At 39.3% G+C, this 20,587-nt stretch overlaps 1 protein-coding gene across 1 annotated transcript; it reads left to right on the top strand.

Moving 5' to 3' along the window:
- The first annotated feature begins 4,892 nt into the window (after nt 1-4,892).
- LOC139161494 (keratin, type II cytoskeletal 4-like) lies at nt 4,893-17,230 on the top strand. The gene is made up of 9 exons (XM_070740688.1): nt 4,893-5,658; nt 7,938-8,155; nt 9,967-10,027; nt 11,714-11,809; nt 12,310-12,474; nt 13,187-13,312; nt 14,050-14,270; nt 15,295-15,329; nt 16,165-17,230. Exons 1-9 carry the CDS (start codon nt 5,164-5,166, stop codon nt 16,437-16,439), a joined length of 1,692 nt encoding a protein of 563 aa, XP_070596789.1. The 5' UTR covers nt 4,893-5,163; the 3' UTR covers nt 16,440-17,230.
- Nucleotides 17,231-20,587: the final 3,357 nt, after the last annotated feature.

Consider the following 20,587-nt stretch of genomic DNA (forward strand, 5'->3'; position numbering starts at 1 on the left):
GTGATGACATATGACGTCATTGGCCTAGAAAAACCGTGGTATAGGGAAAAAACCCGCAAAGTATTTTTTAATTAATATTTTTGAAAAACCGTGGTATAGACTTTTCGCGAAGTTCGAACCCGCAAAATTTGAGGGAACACTGTAGTGCAATAGTGCAATAAGTGGTTTAGAGGCTACCCATCTGCCATTATTTTGGCAAATGTTTCTCTTGCAGCCCAATCTAAGATGCCCATGAAAGGAAATGCCTATTGACAGAAAAGCACAGTGTATACCCGTAGCATATGCCCACAGTGTATGTTTGGGTGAACAAATTGTCCCAGATTGGCAAAAACTGTGTCAGAAGAAGGAAAAGCATTTACTTACTTACTTACTTACTTACTTACTTACTTACTTACTTACATACATCTTATCTTATCTTATCTTATCTTATCTTATCTTATCTTATCTTATCTTATCTTATCTTATCTTATCTTATCATCTCTGTAAAGAATGCAAAGCGGCTAACCTCTCCAACACACTGTCTTCCTCCTCTCTCCCACCCCACAACAACAACCCTGTGTGTTGGGCTGAGAGAGCAACTGGCCCAAAGTCACCCAGCTGGCTTTCATGGTTAAGGTGGGACTTGAACGCACGGATTTCTACCCTGGGGCCTAAACTACTAGATCTAATTGGTTTTAAAACATAAACAACCAAACAATTTTCTCTCTGCTGTTTAGCAAGGCTTGTTCAGTTCGAGGGGCACAAGGATAGCCTGCATGTGTTCTGACAATTTAAAACCTTCCTTTCAAAATAAACCTTCCATTTTGATGGCACCTCATCCACGTTTATTGCTTTCCCTCCTGCTCTTTGCCTTTTTAGTAATGTTATGAGAGAGTATTAATTTTATTTTTTTCTGCTGTCTTTTTAAGGTATTTTATCTACTATATTTTAAGAGCAGAAACTCTGATGTGCATTTTGTATACATTAATAAAATCTTTGAACTGTATTTATTTATTAAAATTGTATACTTCCCAGCTAACCTAAACTGTACAGTTTACAACACCATAATAAAACCATATAAACACATGAATAAAAGCATCAATTGAAAACAGATTTAAGAACAAGTTACAACTTTACAAGTAAAAAGAAAAAGTCAAAGTTAAAAATTCAGCAGTTTAAAAGCTTTCATCTCTCCTAAGAGGAGTCCAGTGCTGATTGCAAAAAGCATATTTCAACATATCTTATAGGCAGTGAAGGGCTACCAAAATTTTTACTACTACACTGTGGGCGTGGCTTATGGAGAACACCCTGCATTTTCTTTCAACATCTTTCCGTGCAAATTGAGTGCTCTGGGGTGGAGCTCCATTTTCGCTACCGCACTGCGTTTCTCCCCCGTCCGGGCAATAGCCCACCCCTGCTTATAGGTAACAGAATCTAACCACATTAAAATCAGGTTCTTGGGTTTTCTGTGATCAAGTACTAAAACTGGAGGGTAGAGATACAGAAAGATATGCAATCTATGATATATAGAAAAATATAGTTGTGCCACAGCTAGAATATCAACTCTGTTGGGATTGAACAATAAACTGGGTGGAATTCTTCACTTGACTTGGCTAGTATAGTGGAGAACAGCCAGTCCTTTGAATCACCTGACTTCTGAGAGCCAATAAAGGAAAAGAAGGGTGGATCAGTTGGGTGGGAAGAGATTTGGGTTAGGGGAGCTGGCTGGAGTCCTGGATGAGCAAGGCGGGAAGTTCAATTGTTACAGTTACATATAAGCTATATAAATTTAATTTAAAAATATATCATAACTAGTGGGAATTGTGTTCTAATTCCAGATCCTAGAGCACCAGGAACTACCAGAGGCCTGGAAAAGAGCTGATGTAGTTCCTATCTTCAAAAAAGGAGAAAAAAATGGATCCCAGGAAACTAGAGACTTTTCAGCCTGCCATCAATACCTGAGAAGATTCTGGAAAAGATAATCAAGCAACAGATATGTAAACATCTGGAAACAAAAAAAATCATAATCAAAAGTCAACATGGTCAAAAACAGATCATGCCAGACAAATCTTATTGTATTCTTTGACAAACTGACAAAAATTAGTGGACCAGAAAAATGCTGTGGATGTAATTTATTTGGACTTCGATAAGGCATTTGATAAAGTAGAGCACAACTTACTACTTTCTAAAACAGAAAAGTGTGAGTTAGACGGCATCATCATCATATTAATTTGTAACTGGCTGATCAATCACACTCAATGTGTAGTACTCCATGGAACTGCATCTAATGTACGTGGAAGAAAGTTTTCAATGGGGTATCCCAAGGCTCTGTCTTAAGCCCAGATACCTTTTAATATCTTCTAATGATTTTGATGAGGGGATAGATAGGGAACAGGCTAGGTGAGAATTTCAGTCTTCTGGTTCCCTTGAGGGCTGGTGAGGAAGGAAGAAAAATATTTATAACAAAGGGGGTGAATGTTGCATCAAGGGGACTTTTCTAATCACATCCTCTGGTGTGTGTCACCTCGAAGTTGAAGGGCTTTTTCCCTCATTGTAGATAATTTCATTCTTTCTCACATACAGAACCTAAAGTTCTTCACACAAAGCCTTTGCATTATTTTTCAGAATAGAATAGAATTCTTTATTGGCCAAGTGTGATTGGACACACAAGGAATTTGTCTTTGGCACATATGCTCTCATTGTACATAAAAAGACAGGATACATTCATCAAGAATTATAAGGTACAGCACCTAATGATGGTCATAGGCAGAGGTGGACTGCTAAGGTGGAATGTTGATGTGTGCTCGCCCCCATGACTCTGACTGCTAGGGCAATTCTGCGTGTCCGTGCGCGATTTCACTACCTGCCCAGGTGCAGTAGCAGAATTGTGCTGGACTCTGCTAACACTCAGAGCCACGGGGGAGAGCACATGTCACTGTTCCGCCTTAGAAGCCCACCTCTGGTTATAGGGTACAAATAAGCAATCAGGAAACAATCAGTATCAAACAATGTCATTTGGCGGTCCCCAGGGGAAGAGCCTTCTCTGTGGCGGCCCCAGCCCTCTGGAATCAACTCCCCCCGGAGATTAGAATGGCCCCCACCCTCCTTGTCTTTCGCAAGTTACTCGAGACCCACCTATATCGCCAGGCATGGGGGAATTAAGACATCTCCCCCAGGCTTTCTTATATTTTATGTTTGGTATGTATGGGTTGTATGGTTTTTAAATTGTTGGGGTTTTTTAATGTAATTTTATTATTAGATTTGTTCCATTGTTATACTGTTTTTATTGTTGTTGTGAGCCGTCCCGAGTCTTCAGAGAGGGGCGGCATACAAATCTAATAAATTGAATTGAATTGAATATAAATCATAAGGATACAAGCAACAAGTTACAGTCCTGCAGTCATAAGTGGGAGGAGATGGGTGATAGGAACAATGAGAAGACTGATAGTAATAGTAATGCAGCCTTAGTGAATAGTTTCAAAGTGGTGAGGGAATTATTGGATTAGCAGAGTGATGGCTTTTGGAGGAAAAACCTGTTCTTGTATCTAGTTGTCTTGGTGTGCAGGGCTCTATAGCATTGTTTTGAGGGTAGGAGTTGAAAACATTTATGTCCGGGATGCATTATTTTTCAGTAGTTGTTAGATCACATTATTTTTTAATTCTTATTTATTTTTCATATAACACACACTGAACATTAAATTTGGGATTGTAACCAATTTGGATAAGAACATGACTTATACAAAATGCTATGTAATTTGGTATTAAAGAAATAATAGTATCAATAATGTCCATGTGTTCATTTTTATATATTTTTAGTTTGTATAATTTATACTAAAAAAGGAATACTGAATGGAAAGACAGGTTTCTTTACCCCCCAGAGATTTTCAACTAACAGCAATAGCACTTAGCAGAGAACAAAGATTCCACTTTGGAAAGGAGTTGGAATAGATACTGCCCAATATCATGATTCTGCAATTGAGAAAATGTATTATCTCCGGGACCGCCTTCTGCTGCACGAATCCCAACGACCGATTAGGTCCCACAGAGTTGGCCTTTTCCGGGTCCCGTCGACTAAACAATGTCGTTTGGCGGGTCGCAGGGGAAGAGCCTTCTCTGTGGCGGCCCCGACCCTCTGGAACCAGCTCCCCTTGGAGATTAGAACTGCCCCCACCCTCCTTGCCTTCCGTAAACTCCTTAAAACCCACCTTTGCCGCCAGGCATGGGGGAATTGAGATATCTCCCCCGGGCCTATACAATTTATGTATGGTATGTTTGTATGTATGTCTGATTAATAATGGGGTTTTTAAAATGTTTTTAAACTATTAGATTTGTTATGAATTGTTCTATTGCTGTTGTGAGCCGCCCCGAGTCTACGGAGAGGGGCGGCATACAAAGAAAGAAAGAAAGAAAGAAAGAAAGAAAGAAAGAAAGAAAGAAAGAAAGATTAATTTGGGATAATCAGGAATTAGGTATTCTACCTTGAGTTCCTTGCTGGAAGCACAGCAGATATACAGTCTATCTTTGACTACATACCTTTTTTTTTTAAAAAAGAAAAATGGTGCTGAGAAAATGGTTTTTTTCCCCTCCTGCTGAGAAATCAGACAGATTCTTGCAGGATTTCTTTCTTTTATTTCAAGGGGGAAAAAATCCAGGGATGGGTGATGCAGTCATTGGGTGTGGATTTTTTTTTAAATACACTTTTTTTTTTCTGGAACGTGCTGAAAAGAATAATCTGCCATCAGGTTTAAGAAAAAGAGCGGGATTAGAATGTGTCTTAAGGCATTATTTTTCCTGCAGGGCTGAAGAATGTCAAAGAAACTTGCCAAGCCCTACCATACAGACAGTAGTCATAGCAGCAGCTAACTTCCATTGACAGAAGGGTGATGCAAATAATTTGGGGTTGTCTAGAGTTCATAGTCAGTCTCTTTAGCTCCCTTGGGGTGTGTTACAGGGTAGGTCAGTTTCTGGCACCGTGCAAGAGGGAGGGTTCGAAGCACACCTAAGCCCAGGAATACATTTTTTTTAAAAAAAGATTTTCCACTCCCCTCTCATCCAAGCCAACTCTCTGAACAGATAAAAAGGAAGATTCTGGCCTCACTGGGACAGGGGCTCAGTTGTACTCCGAACTAGGAACGTCTTTCTTTCAAAGAGTCACTGCCATCAGCCAGCTATCCCCTAATCACCATGTCTCGTCAGTCTTTTGGGATAAGCGTATCAGGAGGGAACAAGGGATTCAGCTCCAGCTCAGCTTGCTTCTCAGGTGGAAAAAGAATGAGCTTCAACACCGTTTCCAGCAGCCGTGGCTGTTCTGTCCGTAGCGGAGGTGGAGGTGGTGCTTTTGGCAGCAGAAGTCTGTATAATCTTAATCAAGGGGGCAACAAGAGAATCTCCTATGGTAGCGTTGGCAGTAGCTTCGGTGGAGGTTTCAGTGGGGGTTGTGTCCAAGGGGGTGGAAGCTTTGGAGCTGGTGGTGGCTTTGGTGCCGGTTATGGAGCTGGTGGTGGCTTTGGTGGTGGCTTTCCAGCTTGCCCACCTGGAGGCATCAAGGAAGTGACCATCAACCAGCATCTCCTGCAGCCCCTCAATTTGGAGATAGATCCAGAGATCCAGAAAGTGAGGGTAGAAGAGAGAGAACAGATCAAGAACCTTAACAACAAGTTTGCCTCCTTCATTGACAAGGTGAGAAAGTTTCTAATAATAATAATAATAATAATAATAATAATAATAATAATAATTTTCTTATTTTTCTAAACCTTTCCTTACTTTCTTTGGAATAGTTTAACTTTACAGTGCATATGATTTGTGAATTGCTTTACAAACAGTAAACTCCAAGATATATGGAGTGATTTTAAAAGCTTTACAATGAATTATGAAGGAGAAAAAAACATCTTTGCTGGCACATGGACTGTGATTAAATCTGTAACTGTCATGGCTTGTTTTCTCAAAGAATTCTGGGAACTGTAGTTTGGTGAAGTGCTAGAAATTCCCTGAGGTTGTTCTAAGCCTAAAGGCAAAATACTACTACTCCATACCAGGATGCTGGGGAGAAATCTGACTATCAGTCTAGTTGAAATGTTTGCTATTGATGTGCTATTACTTTGCATTTCTTCTCATGCTGTCAAAATTAACATACAGCCAATAAGACATCAGTAGAGAAAAGACAGGCCAATAAGAATCTGGAATTTAAGTTGTGCGATAATCATTATGTCAAAGTGCAGAAAAGTAGATTGTAGATCTATTGGATTTCAATTACAGGATATGTACTAGTTATATACCTGACCCTTACCTAGGCTGCCAATCACTAACTATGCTCATTAACTGTTCATTAACAGTAGGGATAGCCCACATGGTTGTTCTTTCCAATGACTTTTATTTGCAATTTCAGTACTCTTATCTCTCAGCCAACTGCAAGGATCCTATAGAAGAATAGGAAGTAGGACCTGCTATTCTAAATATGAGGGGTGACCCCGATAGTGAGCCACGTAGGCAAAAATACAGGAAAAGTAAAACAAAAGATCCAAAATGGTTTGGAGAGAGAACTGAAATTAGTGCCAGTAGATGCAACAATTGTGCCTTTGTGGTAGATCTGAATTAGCAATCACTGTGAGTGTTCTACGGAAGATGTAGTGCCTGGTTCTTGTGGTTTGACTTATTTGGAGGCTTAGTGGTATGGGAACTTATTTTAGAGATGCGGTTGTTATCATCAGGCAGGCAATTTCAGGAAAAGAGAATAACCTCACTGGTATAAAAAAAGAAAAACACATTTTTCCTGTTGCAGAAAGTATTTTAAGGCCATGGTTGCTGACAACACGTGGCATGGTTTCAAATTAGCTTTGGTATGGTAATTAATCTGTTGGGATAGTACTGATAAGTACATACAACAGACAGTCCCCCAGACCAGGGGTAGGCAAAGTTGGCTCTTCTATGACTTGTGGACTTCAACTCCCAGAATTCCTGAAACAATTGTGCTTGCTCAGGAATTCTGGGAGTTGAATGTCATAGGAGAGTCAACTTTGCCTGCCCCTGCCCCAGACGATTAGTTGACTTATTACATGTTCTTAAATTCAAAAGACAAGGAGAAAAAAATGTAGATTATAAACTCTAACTATGCAAAGTACTTTTGCATTAATTGCTGCATTGCTTATCTGGAATAAAATATTTAATCTTACCAAGTTGGTAAGGAATCTTCTTCATGTGGAAATCTTCTGTAGAGTCTAGTCAAGAAGACTTCCCCAAGGATTGCATTGAGGTGAATGAGGCTCAGCTTTGAAGATGTGTGCAAATTTTGTAGATGAGAATTTGGGGGTGTTGGAGGCAGATATTGGTAGACTTGTTGTAGTAGAGTACAGTAAGTTAGTATATTTCTTCATCGGTTTCACTGATATAAAATGAGACAAGTCTATCACATTCCATACTTAAGAACTAATGTAGTCTCCTCAATATTCTTTGTTTTAATATAGTCACATTCGCAGTGACAGTGAATAAAATAGCACATTGTGTTGTATGGTGTATCTTCACCATAATGAGAAATCAATCCAGAATTCTAACGTTTTCCGTTGGGTTGAAGAATCCATCTGGTTTAAAATTCTGCTCACTGCTGCCTGGGTGCCAATCACTGACTGATGAAACTTGGAGTCTATCAGTAAACAAAGATTCATGTTCTAGACTAGAGAGTCAGTGAAGAGGACTCAATTCCGACATTAAGAATTTGTGGAAAGAACATTTCTATACAATCCACTCTGAATCATTCTAGAAGGCAAAGAAATAAAACAATATCTTAGAATCAAATGCTTAAAAATACAGAGATAACTCTGTTACATACAACCTATTGGAATATGACTATCTTACTTCCAATAGGACTATATGACTTCCAACCTATTGGAATATGACTTCTTCCAACCTATTGGAATATGACTTTTGCTCTGCTTTTCTGTTCTCTGCCCCATTCTCTTTTTTAGGTTCGTTTCCTAGAGCAACAGAATAAAATATTGGAGACCAAGTGGAAACTCTTGCAAGAACAGGGCCAAGGCACTGGTGGTCGAAAAAATCTAGATCAATTCTTTGAAGCTTATATCAACAATCTAAGGAGGCAGCTGGATGGTCTTCTGAACGAGAGGCGAGGACTTGACTCAGAACTGAAAAACTTCCAAGATCTTGTGGAGGATTTCAAAAACAAGTAAGGGGAGAATTAATCCAAATTAACAACTCTTGATATTCTTTCATATAAATCCACGAAAATTGGGTTTCGTTAGATAAATGTCCAGTACTTCTTCTGTCTTATGAAGAATCTGGAACAATTTACTCATGGCATTTCAAGGGGGTGCTTTTTTCTTTACAAGAGCATCCATTTCCCTAAAAATGAGGATCATTTCGTCTCTTTCTTTTCAATGCACATGCTTAATTATCTATCACATGTATTGGAAATGCATGCCTGTGAATAGAAAGACATATCTTAGCTCATCTCTCTCCTTCTTTTCTTCCCTCCCTTTATATATCAGTGTGGGCTACATTCAACCAATTCTTACCAATAATCTGTTTTATGACATATTTTTCATCTTGGCTGCTGTGCACTGTCCAGTTTTTAGGGAATGTATATAGTCGTAATGGCGAACATATGGCACACCTGCCAGAGGTGGCACATGCATGGGGCATGTGGGCATACATGCCATTGTCAGTTGCTCTTCTGGTTTCCAACGCGGGTGCCAGAGCATTGGAAAATGCCCTGAAACACCCTGAGAAATGCCCAAAAGCCAACCCCGAAATGGCCCTGAAAATGGCTCCAAAAATGCCCAAAAATCGGCATGCGTGCCCCAGTCAGCTGGTCTTCGGATTTCCAGTGCTCTGGCCCTGCAAAGACCAGCTGGCTGGCACACAACTGCATGCTGGAAACCCAAAGAGCTGTTGGCCAGCACGCGCATACACCCTGGCCAACTGATCTCTGGGTTTCCGCCGCTTGTACATAGATGTGCATGCACCCACATTCCAGTTTGGGCATTTAGGTCTGAAAAGGTTCACCATCACTTGTATACAGAATTGGGGAAGGCTTGCTCCTTTAAAACGCTTATAATTTAGGCCAATATAATAGGGTTGAATTCCAGAATTTTTTTTTTAGTATAGCATCTTTTGCTTCATATTGCTCAAGCCATAGATGTTATCTCCAGTTATAAAGTAATGCTGTACAATAGCCCAAATTTGAGAAGCCCATGCTCTTCCGCAACTTTGAAAAGTGTCGACTTTCAGATTTCCGAATTCTTCCGCTGCAGAAAAACTAAATGAAAAGATTTTAAAGCATTTTGATTGGTAGGACACTTTAGAAGTCATGGCTAATCCTATTCCACTTTCCATACCTAAAAAGAAAGAAAAGAAAAGAAAAGTAAAATAGGAGATCACAAATATGTGAAAAATGTTTTTGATTCCTTGTTTAAATATTACATTATTATGGTTGGTCGATCTGATTATTATTATGGTCCATCACATAGTCCGCCAATGTTTACAGTGGATTTGGTATTTTTATCTGCCTCTTGAGTCCTTATTATTATTAACTCCAAAGTAAAGATTATTGCAATGGCTCAGTGCTTAAAGATGCTGAGTTTGAAAGCTGGCAGCCCAAGCTCCACACAATGAGATGAACTCCTGTTCTTGACTCAACTCCTTCCACATAACAATTGGAAAACATGCAAATGAGAGATGAAGAGATACCATTTTAATGGGAAGGTTAACAATGTTCATGTGCCTTTGGTATATAGCTGTGATGACCACACATCTATGGACAATGTCTTCAGAGAACACTGGCTCTTTCAGCCAAGAAACAGAGATAGCATTGCACCTAGAGTCAGACATGACTGGATAGGGAAATTAAAGGATTCTTTAAAAAATTGGAATAGTTTGGAAAGTATGGATGAATGGATGATACATTGGAGACCATAGTACCAGACACCCAGAAGGAGAAATGCAACCGTTCTTTCTTTCTCTCTTTCTTTCCGTCAGATATGAAGAAGAGATTAACAAGCGAACTGCAGCAGAGAATGATTTTGTGCTCTTGAAAAAGGTAAGCGCTTCAACTGGAATGGTGAAGGGATGAAAAGGAAAGTTGGCTTGAGTTAAGGAGCCCTGGTGGTAGCCACAGGCTCGGCTTGTTGAAAGTTTCAGGATACTCCTTCAGTGTCCTTCCCATTAAATTATGCTTGCTTTCAACACTGTTTGCAGTAAACCCTACTCTTTCTTTATGAGTTGAGGGGGAAAAGTTCTAAAGTGGCACTTGTAAGAGATGACCAGGCTGAGCCCAAGGAAGGGGATCAGGCTTGTCATCAGTTTGAAGTCCCTTCTTACCTACAATAGGCCTAAGTCGAGCCTTCCTTAATTCCATTGACTCTTATCTGCTGCCAATTTGCCTTGACTGTTAGTAGCTCAGATTTTTGTTTAGAGATAGCGTGGAATAAACTTGTACTAATTTGAAAGAACCCTGGCTCCTGATTTCTATTGCCTGATGACAACAGTTTCTTATAATATCCACTTCCACGGTGCTGCTTGTAAAAGAATAGGATAGTTCACTATTTTAGAAACATAGAAACATAGAAGACTGACGGCAGAAAAAGACCCCATGGTCCATCTAGTCTGCCCTTTTACTATTGCCTGTATTTTATCTTACAATGGATATATGTTTATCCCAGGCATGTTTAAATTCGGTTACTGTGGATTTACCAACCACGTCTGCTGGAAGTTTGTTCCAAGGATCTACTACTCTTTCAGTAAAATAATACTTTCTCATGTTGCCTTTGATCTTTCCCCCAACTAACTTCAGATTGTGTCCCCTTGTTTTAGAGATTAATATAAAGTAACACTGGCCAAGAGTAACTATACCAGTGATGCTGAACCTTTTTTTGTTTGGGTGCCAAAAGGCCAGGTGAACATGCAATAGCATGCGCCAGTGTGCCCACACCCATAATATAATGCCCTCCCCGTACCTGCACAGACAACACTCTGCTGCCCCCCTACGCATGCGTGCAGGCCTCACTGAAGCCTCTGTTCTCCCAGGCTTCAGGATATCTTCCTGATGCCTGGGGAGTTGAAAAATGGCCTACCGGGCCTACCGGAAGTTAGTTTCTGAACTTCTGATTGGCCCGTTGGGTCTGTTTTTTGCCATCCACAGGCTCCAGAGGGTGAAAATGGCCTCACTGCCCTCCACCCTCCGGAAAACCAAAAATCAGCTGTCCAGCATACACATGCACACTGGAGTTGACATAGGGCAATGCCTCACATACCCTCAGATATAGCTTTGTGTGCCACCCATGGCACGCTTGCCATAGATTCAACACCATGGAAGTATACTGTCTAGGAAGTTGAAAATGTTCACAGCAGATAATGAGTAGGGAAGAGAAGTAAGATGCTATTATTTGATATTGATAAGATGCATAGCTGCTTTTGATGTTTGCTTAAAAGGCTTAGATGCTTTCATGCCTGACTGAAAATTGCACTTTGAAGGAAACTAGGGATTTTTTAAAAAAACAACAGAGAATGGGATTCTTTTGCTACCATTCCTATCTACCCATGAGCTCTTAAAAATATAATTGCTATGTAACAGAACAACATTCCCGGCTCCTCGTGTTGTAGTTTAATTCCGAAACTGCCATTTTTAGAAGAAATAACACCCGTCTTTTAAATGAAGGTGATTTTCATCCTGTTCAATGTCAGATGTGCAGAGGACTGAACCTTTTTCTGTCCTGTCCCTCCACAGGATGTAGATGCTGCTTACATGAACAAAGTGGAACTGCAGGCAAAACTGGATGCCTTAACAGATGAAATCAATTTCCTGAGGTGTCTGTATGAAGCTGTAAGTACATAGGCTGATCACTAATGCAAGCAACATGGCGCGTGATAGAGTCCTTGTTCTGACAGACAGACAGACAGACAGACAGACAGACACACACACACACACACTTTCCAGACTTGTAATGTGAACATGGGTTTGATATAGTGGTTAAGATGCTGGAAAAGTATTGGATTATTATTGTATACTGTCTTGTTATTGCTGTTAGCTGCCCCGAGTCTCCTGAGAGGGGTGGCATACGAATCCAATAAATAATAATAATAATAATAATAAAAATAACCTGGGAGGAGGTGGGCTCTGCCTTGACCTTATGCATGGACGCCAGCTAGTTGCCATTTGACACACATGACAGAATTACTATTGTGGGGAAAAAGAAAGCATTATGTATACCATCTTCAAGTGGCACAATAAAAGCAAGATATAAAAACAGCGACAACAAATACATTGGAGGAAATTAATGTGTTCAGGTTGGATTAATGAAGATGGTTGGATTCCCTTTGCAGGAACTGAACCAGATGCAGCAAACTGTTTCCGATACCTCCGTTGTCCTTCAAATGGACAACAACCGCAACTTGGACTTGAATAGCATCATTGCTGAGGTTAAAGCTCAATACGAGGACATTGCCCAGAAGAGCCGGGCAGAAGCAGAATCTTGGTATCAAGGCAAGGTGAGCCTTCAAGTGTTTGTTCTTTTCAAGCTTTTTCAATGTAGAATAATCCTCAGCTGAGACGCAGATATGTGATACGCAATAAGCCTGAATAAGCTCTCTTGGAATGCTTCGACCACTGAACTGTGCATTCTTAGGAAACACAATCAACAGTGGGTGGACATTAAAATCTTCCTTATACTGAATAGAAAATAATATAGACTAACAGAATTGGAAGGGACCTTGGAGGTCTTCTAGTCCAACCCCTTACTTAGGCAGAAAATCCTATACCATTGGGTTTACCAAAGACCTGAAACATCCTCCTGGGGAAAGTCCAAGTGGTAGCTAAGAGCTGACATGAACTCAATCAGTCAATGGATTTATCTGGCTGAAGGCATCTTCCACAGTTTCAGAGACAAACTCCTATTTGTAGAAGCTCTGCATTGAACCTATGCCCCTCTGCTGCCAAGTACTAAAATGCCAAAAGGTCTTTTGGTCAAATTGGACAATGATCCATCTGCAATACTTCAGAAAGTTGTATTGCAGGCAAGCCTTGTTTGAAAAAGTGCCTTTGCTATAAACACATCTGTTCTGGAGACAGCTTTACAAAGGCATCACAGCATTTGGGGGAAGCTTAATTAGTTGGGCCTTGCTCCCAAAGATTTTCAGATTTAATCTTTGCCCTTCCCTTTTTGTGTGTGTGTGTGGTCTCTCTCTCTGTGTGGAATATTAGTATGAAGAACTGCAAGTCTCAGCTGGGAGACATGGTGACAGTCTACGTGATACCAAGACTGAGATCGCTGAGCTGAACCGGACAATTCAGAGGATGCGATCTGAAATAGAAAATGTGAAGAAACAGGTATGGCCAGAAGATTTTTGTAGGACTAACTTGAAGAAGGGGAAGTTTCTTTAGAATTTCCTAATGTGTAAAAAAAACATTGTTTGGTTAGCCTGACCTAGTGTTGATGATGCTTTAATTGCAACAGAATATAAAATTTAATAAATGTGTCAAGCAAGAAGATGCAACCTCAATGTTCTTGCTTTCCATTGACTAGAGAATAAGTTTCCTAGTGCATGATAATGTTGATAATTGAGTTATCCATGGGAGGCACTGATGTCCTTTGGGTAATAGTAAGAGAGACCCTTAGAAGCATCATCTCCTATTTTAGCATTTGTTTTCTCCTATAAGCCTCTTGGACTATGGAGTATCAACATGATATACTTTCTGATGGTGCCAGTGTCCTACAGGCCTGTAGGAAAATGGCAGAGATGAGTAGGGACACAACTATAATTGTATTGGTATTTATCTTGGTAGCTGATAGACTACTAAGGCACCAGGCTGGAAAGTTGGGGACCGTAAGTTCAAGTCCCACAGTAAACCATAAAAGCTAGCTGAGTGACCTTGGGCCAGTTACTCTTTCTCAGCCCAACTCACTCCAAAGAACTGTCATTGTGGGGAGAACAGGAGAAGGAAGGTGTATCAGATACGTTCACCACCTTGAGTTATTTGTACAGATAATAAAAGCAGGGAACAAATAAATAAATGGACCCAGGAAGAAATACCTTTGCTATCTTTTAGTTTCTATTCTCTTTCAGTGTGAGAAGCTGCAGGCTTCTATTGCAGAAGCTGAGGAGCGTGGTGACCTGGCACTCAAGGATGCCAGAGAAAAGCTCTCTGAACTAGAGGAGGCTTTGCAGAAGTCGAAGGAAGAGATGGCTCGTCTCTTGAAAGACTACCAGGAGCTGATGAACGTTAAGCTGGCACTTGATATTGAAATTGCTACCTACAGGAAATTGCTGGAAGGAGAAGAAAGCAGGTGGGTAAAATGTAATAGATGGACAAGTATCCCAAATCCCCATGAAGAAACAATATAGGAGTAATGGTGGTGCAGTATAGGACACAATATAGGAATAGTGGTTAGAATGCACTATTGCAAGCTAACTCTGCCCATAGCCAAGAGTTCGATCCTGACTGGCACAAGGTTGACTCAGCTTTCCACCTTCCGAGGTTTGTATAATGAGGAAAATGGTTGGGGGCAATATGTTGACATTTTTAAATCACTTAGAGAATGATGTAAAGCACCATGGAGTGGAGTGGTATATACTGTAAGTCTAAGTGCTATTGTTAATGACAAAAAATTATGGCAGAATCTAGTACATGTTCCTTTTTTTTCCTGACTGCATTTGTTAACTTCTGGAGTGTGGATCCACTTAGAAATCAATGCAACTTTAGACCCAGAGAAAGATTTATTGAGTCCTCTTCTTGTGAAAAATGTGGCTGAGTGCAGCCCTTTGAATGCTTCAAGATGATTGTGTTGAAAAGAAAAAACAGACTAAACCTAAAGCTTTGTTTTTCAACCTCAGCAACTTTAAGATGTCTGGATTCCAACTCCCAGAATTCTGATAATCAAAATCCACATATCTGAAAGCTTCTTAGGTTGAGAAACATTGACCTTCAGGGAATATTACAAATATAATGTCCCAACTCAGATAAGGATTTATTTAAGCATAGTAACCTGGAGAGACAATCCACACGACTTAGATATTTTAAATCAATCACTCAGAGTCATGGCAGAGTAATATGAGATAGATATCATGCTTGTGTGAACTGGAAGGACCGAAATAATAATCTTCAATTATTTCTTAAAAGTTATAAACTTACTAACCAAGCAAAGAGGTTGCAGTACATTCATGGTAGTTCTATGGCAGATGGTACTAGCCAAGTTTAAGAGGATTTCTTCATATTGATTACATATTGTGTTTTTTTTTAGCATTTTATATAATTGCCCAATTAAACATCACCATTAATAACTCATTATAAATACAACTTTTCCTTCACAGAATGTCTGGAGAGTGCCAAAGTGCTGTGAGCGTCTGTAAGTAAAACTAGATTTATGTTTTCATTTATAATCTACTTTTCATAACTAAAAGAAAAATCCAGAATATGCATAGCGGCAAATCTGATTTTTATTGAGCATCATACAATTGTCATATTCATCTAAAACCCGTCATAAGTCTAGTCTGCAGGGGAATTGAATGCAAAGTTAATGTAATAATTTAATTATAGAACTTTGCAGTACTGAAGGAGTGATAAATTAATTGCCCTTCAGGTATTTATATAAGACCAATTAATAATAATTAATTAATAATAAATAAATTTTTGACCTACAACGACTAGCATTCTACATGAACAATAATGAAGAGGGACAATAGTGAAGTGATCAACATATTGTGGGTCATGGATTTTAGTAACGATCTTTGCTGCAAATGCAACATTTTATTTATTTGCTTATACTGTATAATCATCTATCTTGCCATAGGAGACTCTGGACAGACCACAACATACGTGTTTATGGTTATGGTGCTGAATCCCTCCCTCCCTCCTTCACACACACAATGTTTACAACACGGCTGTTTGGTAGCTTTATGTCTATGTGTGAATTTTAAAAACATTAAATCTGACATTAAGATACACGTTTGAGCTTTTTCCTCCCCCTGCCTTTTTAACACAACAAAAAGTGTCAAATGAGCTTTGTGCATAGACATTGAGTTTAACCTCAAGTTCCTAGGAAAGAATCTCTAGGGCAAATTAGATTTCCTTGCTGGTTCCAGCTATATTTAATGTCATGGTTGTTTTCATTGTAACCATCACTGGGAAGTATTTGCTTTAATGAAACTTGCAATAATCTTGGCTCTTTTTCCCCCTTCCAGCTGTGATTGGCTCTTCCATGACTTCTGGCGGAGGAATGGGTGGTGGCTACGGAGGTAGCTACGGAGGAGGATCGTGCTTTGGAGGAGGCTCTGGTGGTTTCGGTGGCTTCAGTTCTGGAAGTGGGAGAGGTGTCTGCAGCATAGGTGGTGGAGGAGGAGCCTGCTCCGTAGGAGGAGGGTATGGAGGAGGATATTCCTCCAGCTGCGGAAGTGCCATTGTGAAAAAAACTACCACCACCTCCTCCTCTTCCTCCTCCTTCATGAGTAGGAAGTAACGAGTCACAGATGCAATGACAGCCTACTTCTGGATCAAAGGAACATTCTTCTGATGATCTCCACCAAGCATACCCAACCCAACCTTGGCATCTTTCAGAGAAAAGAACTTTGTCTCTTACAACCACTGTGTCTGTTTTCTCATAATATGTCTAGCTCTTGCATTCTTTGTCCTTGACTCATTATTACATTTCATGCCCAAATATCAATCAGAATGAATCAGTCAAAAGAACAAATGCAAAACACATTCAGGCTATGTTTGCATAACCTAAAATGACAAAGATCGTTTCACTTCATAGAAGCTTATGTCAAGTATGCGTGCTTATGTTGATCAATACACACATTGTTGAGTGATAGGAGTATAGATTCTGTGTTGCCCCATCAGGGAGAATCATCTCTCTATTTCCAAAACTCTGGGATTTTTCCCCTTGGTCTTTTTTTTTCCATGGTTAACTGTGGAAGGCCTGGAAGATGTTTAGATAGAAGTGGAAAAGTTTTTCATTATCGTGCACAAAGTGTAGGTTCCACCTTGCCAGGGTTAAGTGCTATTTTAGGGCCTTATCATTTCAGTGAAAAAAAAAATAAGCACTTATTGCGAGCATGTTCTTTTAAGAAAAAAAAAAGTGGGATCTTCACAAATTTAACCTTGTCTGAATTATGCCCCGTTTTCCTTCCCTCTTTCCTTTTCTTTCTTTGTGGCACTGAAAACTTCTTTGCTCAGTTTAGTTTTTTGAGTTGATTCTCTTTCATGGGTATATGACTATCTGCATCTCAATAAAGCCTCAGTAAAGAATGTTTCGGTGTGTTCTGTTATTTATACCCTGGCCTTGTGTCATGAAAACTCTACTGCAGAATAGAGAGCTCAGCCCCATACAGTGGGAACTTTCGAAAATATAGCCGAAATGGAGGCAGACTCCTCAGAGCTCCTGGCATTTTATATGAGTCTATCCACAGGAAATGAAGTTGCTGAAAATCACTGCACTTTCATAGTACAGATGTTGGGGGTGCTGCTGCCTGGATTGGGGGTGGGGGAATGCAGTAGGGTAGCGAAAACAGAGCTCTACCCCACAGCACCCAATTTGCACTGAAAGATGTTGAAAGAAAATGCAGGGCGTCCTGCATAAGCCATGCCCACAGTGCGGTAGCAAAAAAATTGGTAACCCTTCACTGCAGATGACCCTAAAAGTAACTGACATTGTTATAATAATTCAAATTTCATAATATTTTAGGAATTGAAAAAGTTTAGAAACTTAAACTCCAATTTTTGAACTTGATTTTAAGGATTACTTTACAAGTAGGATACTAATTTAATAATCTTGGGCAATCATGTTAAATATCAACAATCCACTCTTATTATATTTCATCTTCCCCGCACTCTAAACGTAATAGTCAATTCAATTCAATTCAATTTATTAAATTTGAATGCCGCCCTTCTCTGAAAACTTGGGGCAGCTCACAAAATAAGTATAAAGACAAAGCATACAGAACAAATCTAATATATTAAAAAAGTGCAAGTAAAAACCCTATATAATACATAGTCAAACAATCCAATCACACCATGCATCACATTTATTGGTCAGAGGGCAAGGTCTAATTGCCCCAGGCCTGGGGACATAGGTGAGTCTTAAGACTCTTGTGGTAGATGAGGAGGGTGGGGGCAGTACGAATCTCTGGGGGGAGCTTATTCCAGAGGGCCGGGCCCCCCACAGAGAAGGCTCATCCCCTAGGCCCCGCCAAATGACATTGGTTGATGGGGCCTGGAGAAGGCCAACTCTGTGGGACCTAACCGGCTGCTGGGATTTATGCCGCAGAAGGCGGTCTTGAATAGTCCCCATAATCTATGAAAATTGAAACAAAACTCCCCATCTTTACAGAATACTGAGAAGATAGGTTGCCATATAGCACTGAAGCCACAGTAGTAACACTTGATATGAGGCCAAAATTCAGTATTCAGTCTCATTTAAAGTTGCTGCATGTATTTATTTCAAAAGGCAACAATCCTCATCGTACTTCCTTTGTTCTACAGATGTTCTGAAGTGGCACGTATATGAAATTGACAGAACTGACAAAAAAGTTATTAGATTTTGATGGAAAACCATTTCAGAGAAGCAGCTTCCCATGTGAAACCAAGGGGCTTCTTGTACAAGCCCCTTGGTTTAAAACCCTGCTGTTCTGTTCGGGTCGTATGTGACCCGAAGCCAAGTTTGAGTCCCTGTAAAAAAATTTCCCTGCATATCTGAAACTTGAAATTTCATGACTATTCATCATTTCAGGGGTTCTCTCTATGAGAATTTTTTTGGGGGGGTGGGGGGCTTAGTTTTTGCTGGGCAAAAAAAGTTAAAAATCTTCTGTTCCCGGGTCACCCTGACCCGGACCGAAAACTCTTCATTTGCAGTGCTTATGTTTGGTCTTTTTGAAAGCTTTTTTCACTTGGAAAGTAGTCTGAACATTTCTGCACACAATGATATAAAAATTGAAATGAAAAAAGTAATTCTTATTGGTTTATTTTGCTGATATAATGCACGCCCCCCCGTTTTTGTGAAAGTTTTTTCAATTTATGGATAGTTTTGCTTGCAAAATGCATTCTATTTTACTGAAGTTGGTGTGGGATTGGTAGCTTGAACATTTCTGAATATAAGAAAAATATAAAGGAACTGAACAAAATGATTCTTACTGGTTTTTTAACATCAGAAATAAGGCCTCCCCCCCCCTCAGCTGCTTGCAACCATTTTCACTTTTTATTTTTTTATGCTCCAAATCCGAAATATTCTTTAAAATCTTAGGCATTTATTTACTCAATTTAACAATGCTGACCATCAAAAAAATATTTGTGGGGGTGGGGGAAAATTTTTTTTTCTGGGCAAAAAAAAAGTCACACTTAGTCTGTTCGGGTCATATAGACCCGGACCAAAATGATTTTTTTTAGGCACTTGAATTTGGTCTTTTTGAAAACCTTTTCAACTGGAAAACTAGTTTGAACATTTATGAACATAATGATATGAAAATTGAACTGGAAAAATTGAGACTTATATTTTTATTTTGATCAAAAAGCCCCTCCCCCCATCCTTTTTTAATTTCGTGTCAATTTCTATTTTTTAAGGCTACAAATCCCTAAGGAATTTTCCCCCAAAAGGTTTGATATACTAAATTGAACATTTCTGAATATAAGAAAAATATAAATGAACTGAAAAAAATGGTTCTTATTGGTTTATTTTTGCCACAAAAGGGCCACCCCCCCTCGGCCTTGCTGTGTGCCATTATTGTCACTGTTTATACATATTTGTCTAGAAATATTTGGAATATCCTTTTGAAAATCAACCACATTGTAGCCAGAGAACTAATTTTATGAAACAAATCCATTTTACTAAAAAAAAGTATGTAAGTTTGAAATTAACAGCATAATTTTTATATAAATTGAAATAATTGAGGCATACTGTATGTGCAAAATAAACCAATATGCATCAATTTTTCCAGTTCAATTTTCATATCATTATGTTCAGAAATGTTCAAGCTACCAATACCACACCAACTTTAGTAAAATAGAATGTATTTTGCTAGCAAAACTATCCATAAAGTGAAGACTATGTAAAAAAAACGGGGGGGGGGGCGTGCATTTCATCAACAAAATAAACCAATATGCATCAATTTTTCCAGTTCAATTTTCATATCATTATGTTCAGAAATGTTCAAGCTACCAATCCCATACCAACTTTAGTAAAATAGAATGTATTTTGCAGGCATAATTATCAATAAACCTAAAGAAAATTCACAAAAACGGGGGGGGGAGGCATATTTATGTGCAAAATAAACCAATAAGGATTAATTTCTTCAGTTCAATTTTCATATCATTGTGTGCAGAAATGTTCAGACTACTTTCCAAGTGAAAAAAGTATTCAAATTGACCAAACATAAGCACTGCAAATGAAGAGTTTTCAGTCCGGGTCAGGGTGACCCGGGAACAGAAGATTTGTTACTTTTCTTAAACAGAACAGCAGGATTAAGTCTTCCCATAGAAAGGCTACATATGAATTCGTCCACATTCTGTTTCAAATTAAAGCAGGGATTAATGCAAATAATCTTTGTGCATAGAGAGCAGAATGCTGCAAGAACATAATGAAGGGTCCTGGGTGCTCTCTGACCTTGGTTATTT

The sequence above is a fragment of the Erythrolamprus reginae genome, chromosome 2 (assembly GCF_031021105.1).
Source record: "Erythrolamprus reginae isolate rEryReg1 chromosome 2, rEryReg1.hap1, whole genome shotgun sequence".
NCBI classification, from domain to species: Eukaryota; Metazoa; Chordata; class Lepidosauria; order Squamata; family Dipsadidae; genus Erythrolamprus; species Erythrolamprus reginae.

Coding starts and splice junctions, on each gene's coding strand:
- LOC139161494 (XM_070740688.1), top strand. CDS start 5,164: ATGTCTCGTCAGTCTTTTGGGATAAGCGTATCAGGAGGGAACAAGGGA. Junction 11,810..12,309: donor TGAGGTGTCTGTATGAAGCT/GTAAGTACATAG, acceptor TTCCCTTTGCAG/GAACTGAACCAGATGCAGCA. Junction 12,475..13,186: donor AATCTTGGTATCAAGGCAAG/GTGAGCCTTCAA, acceptor GTGGAATATTAG/TATGAAGAACTGCAAGTCTC.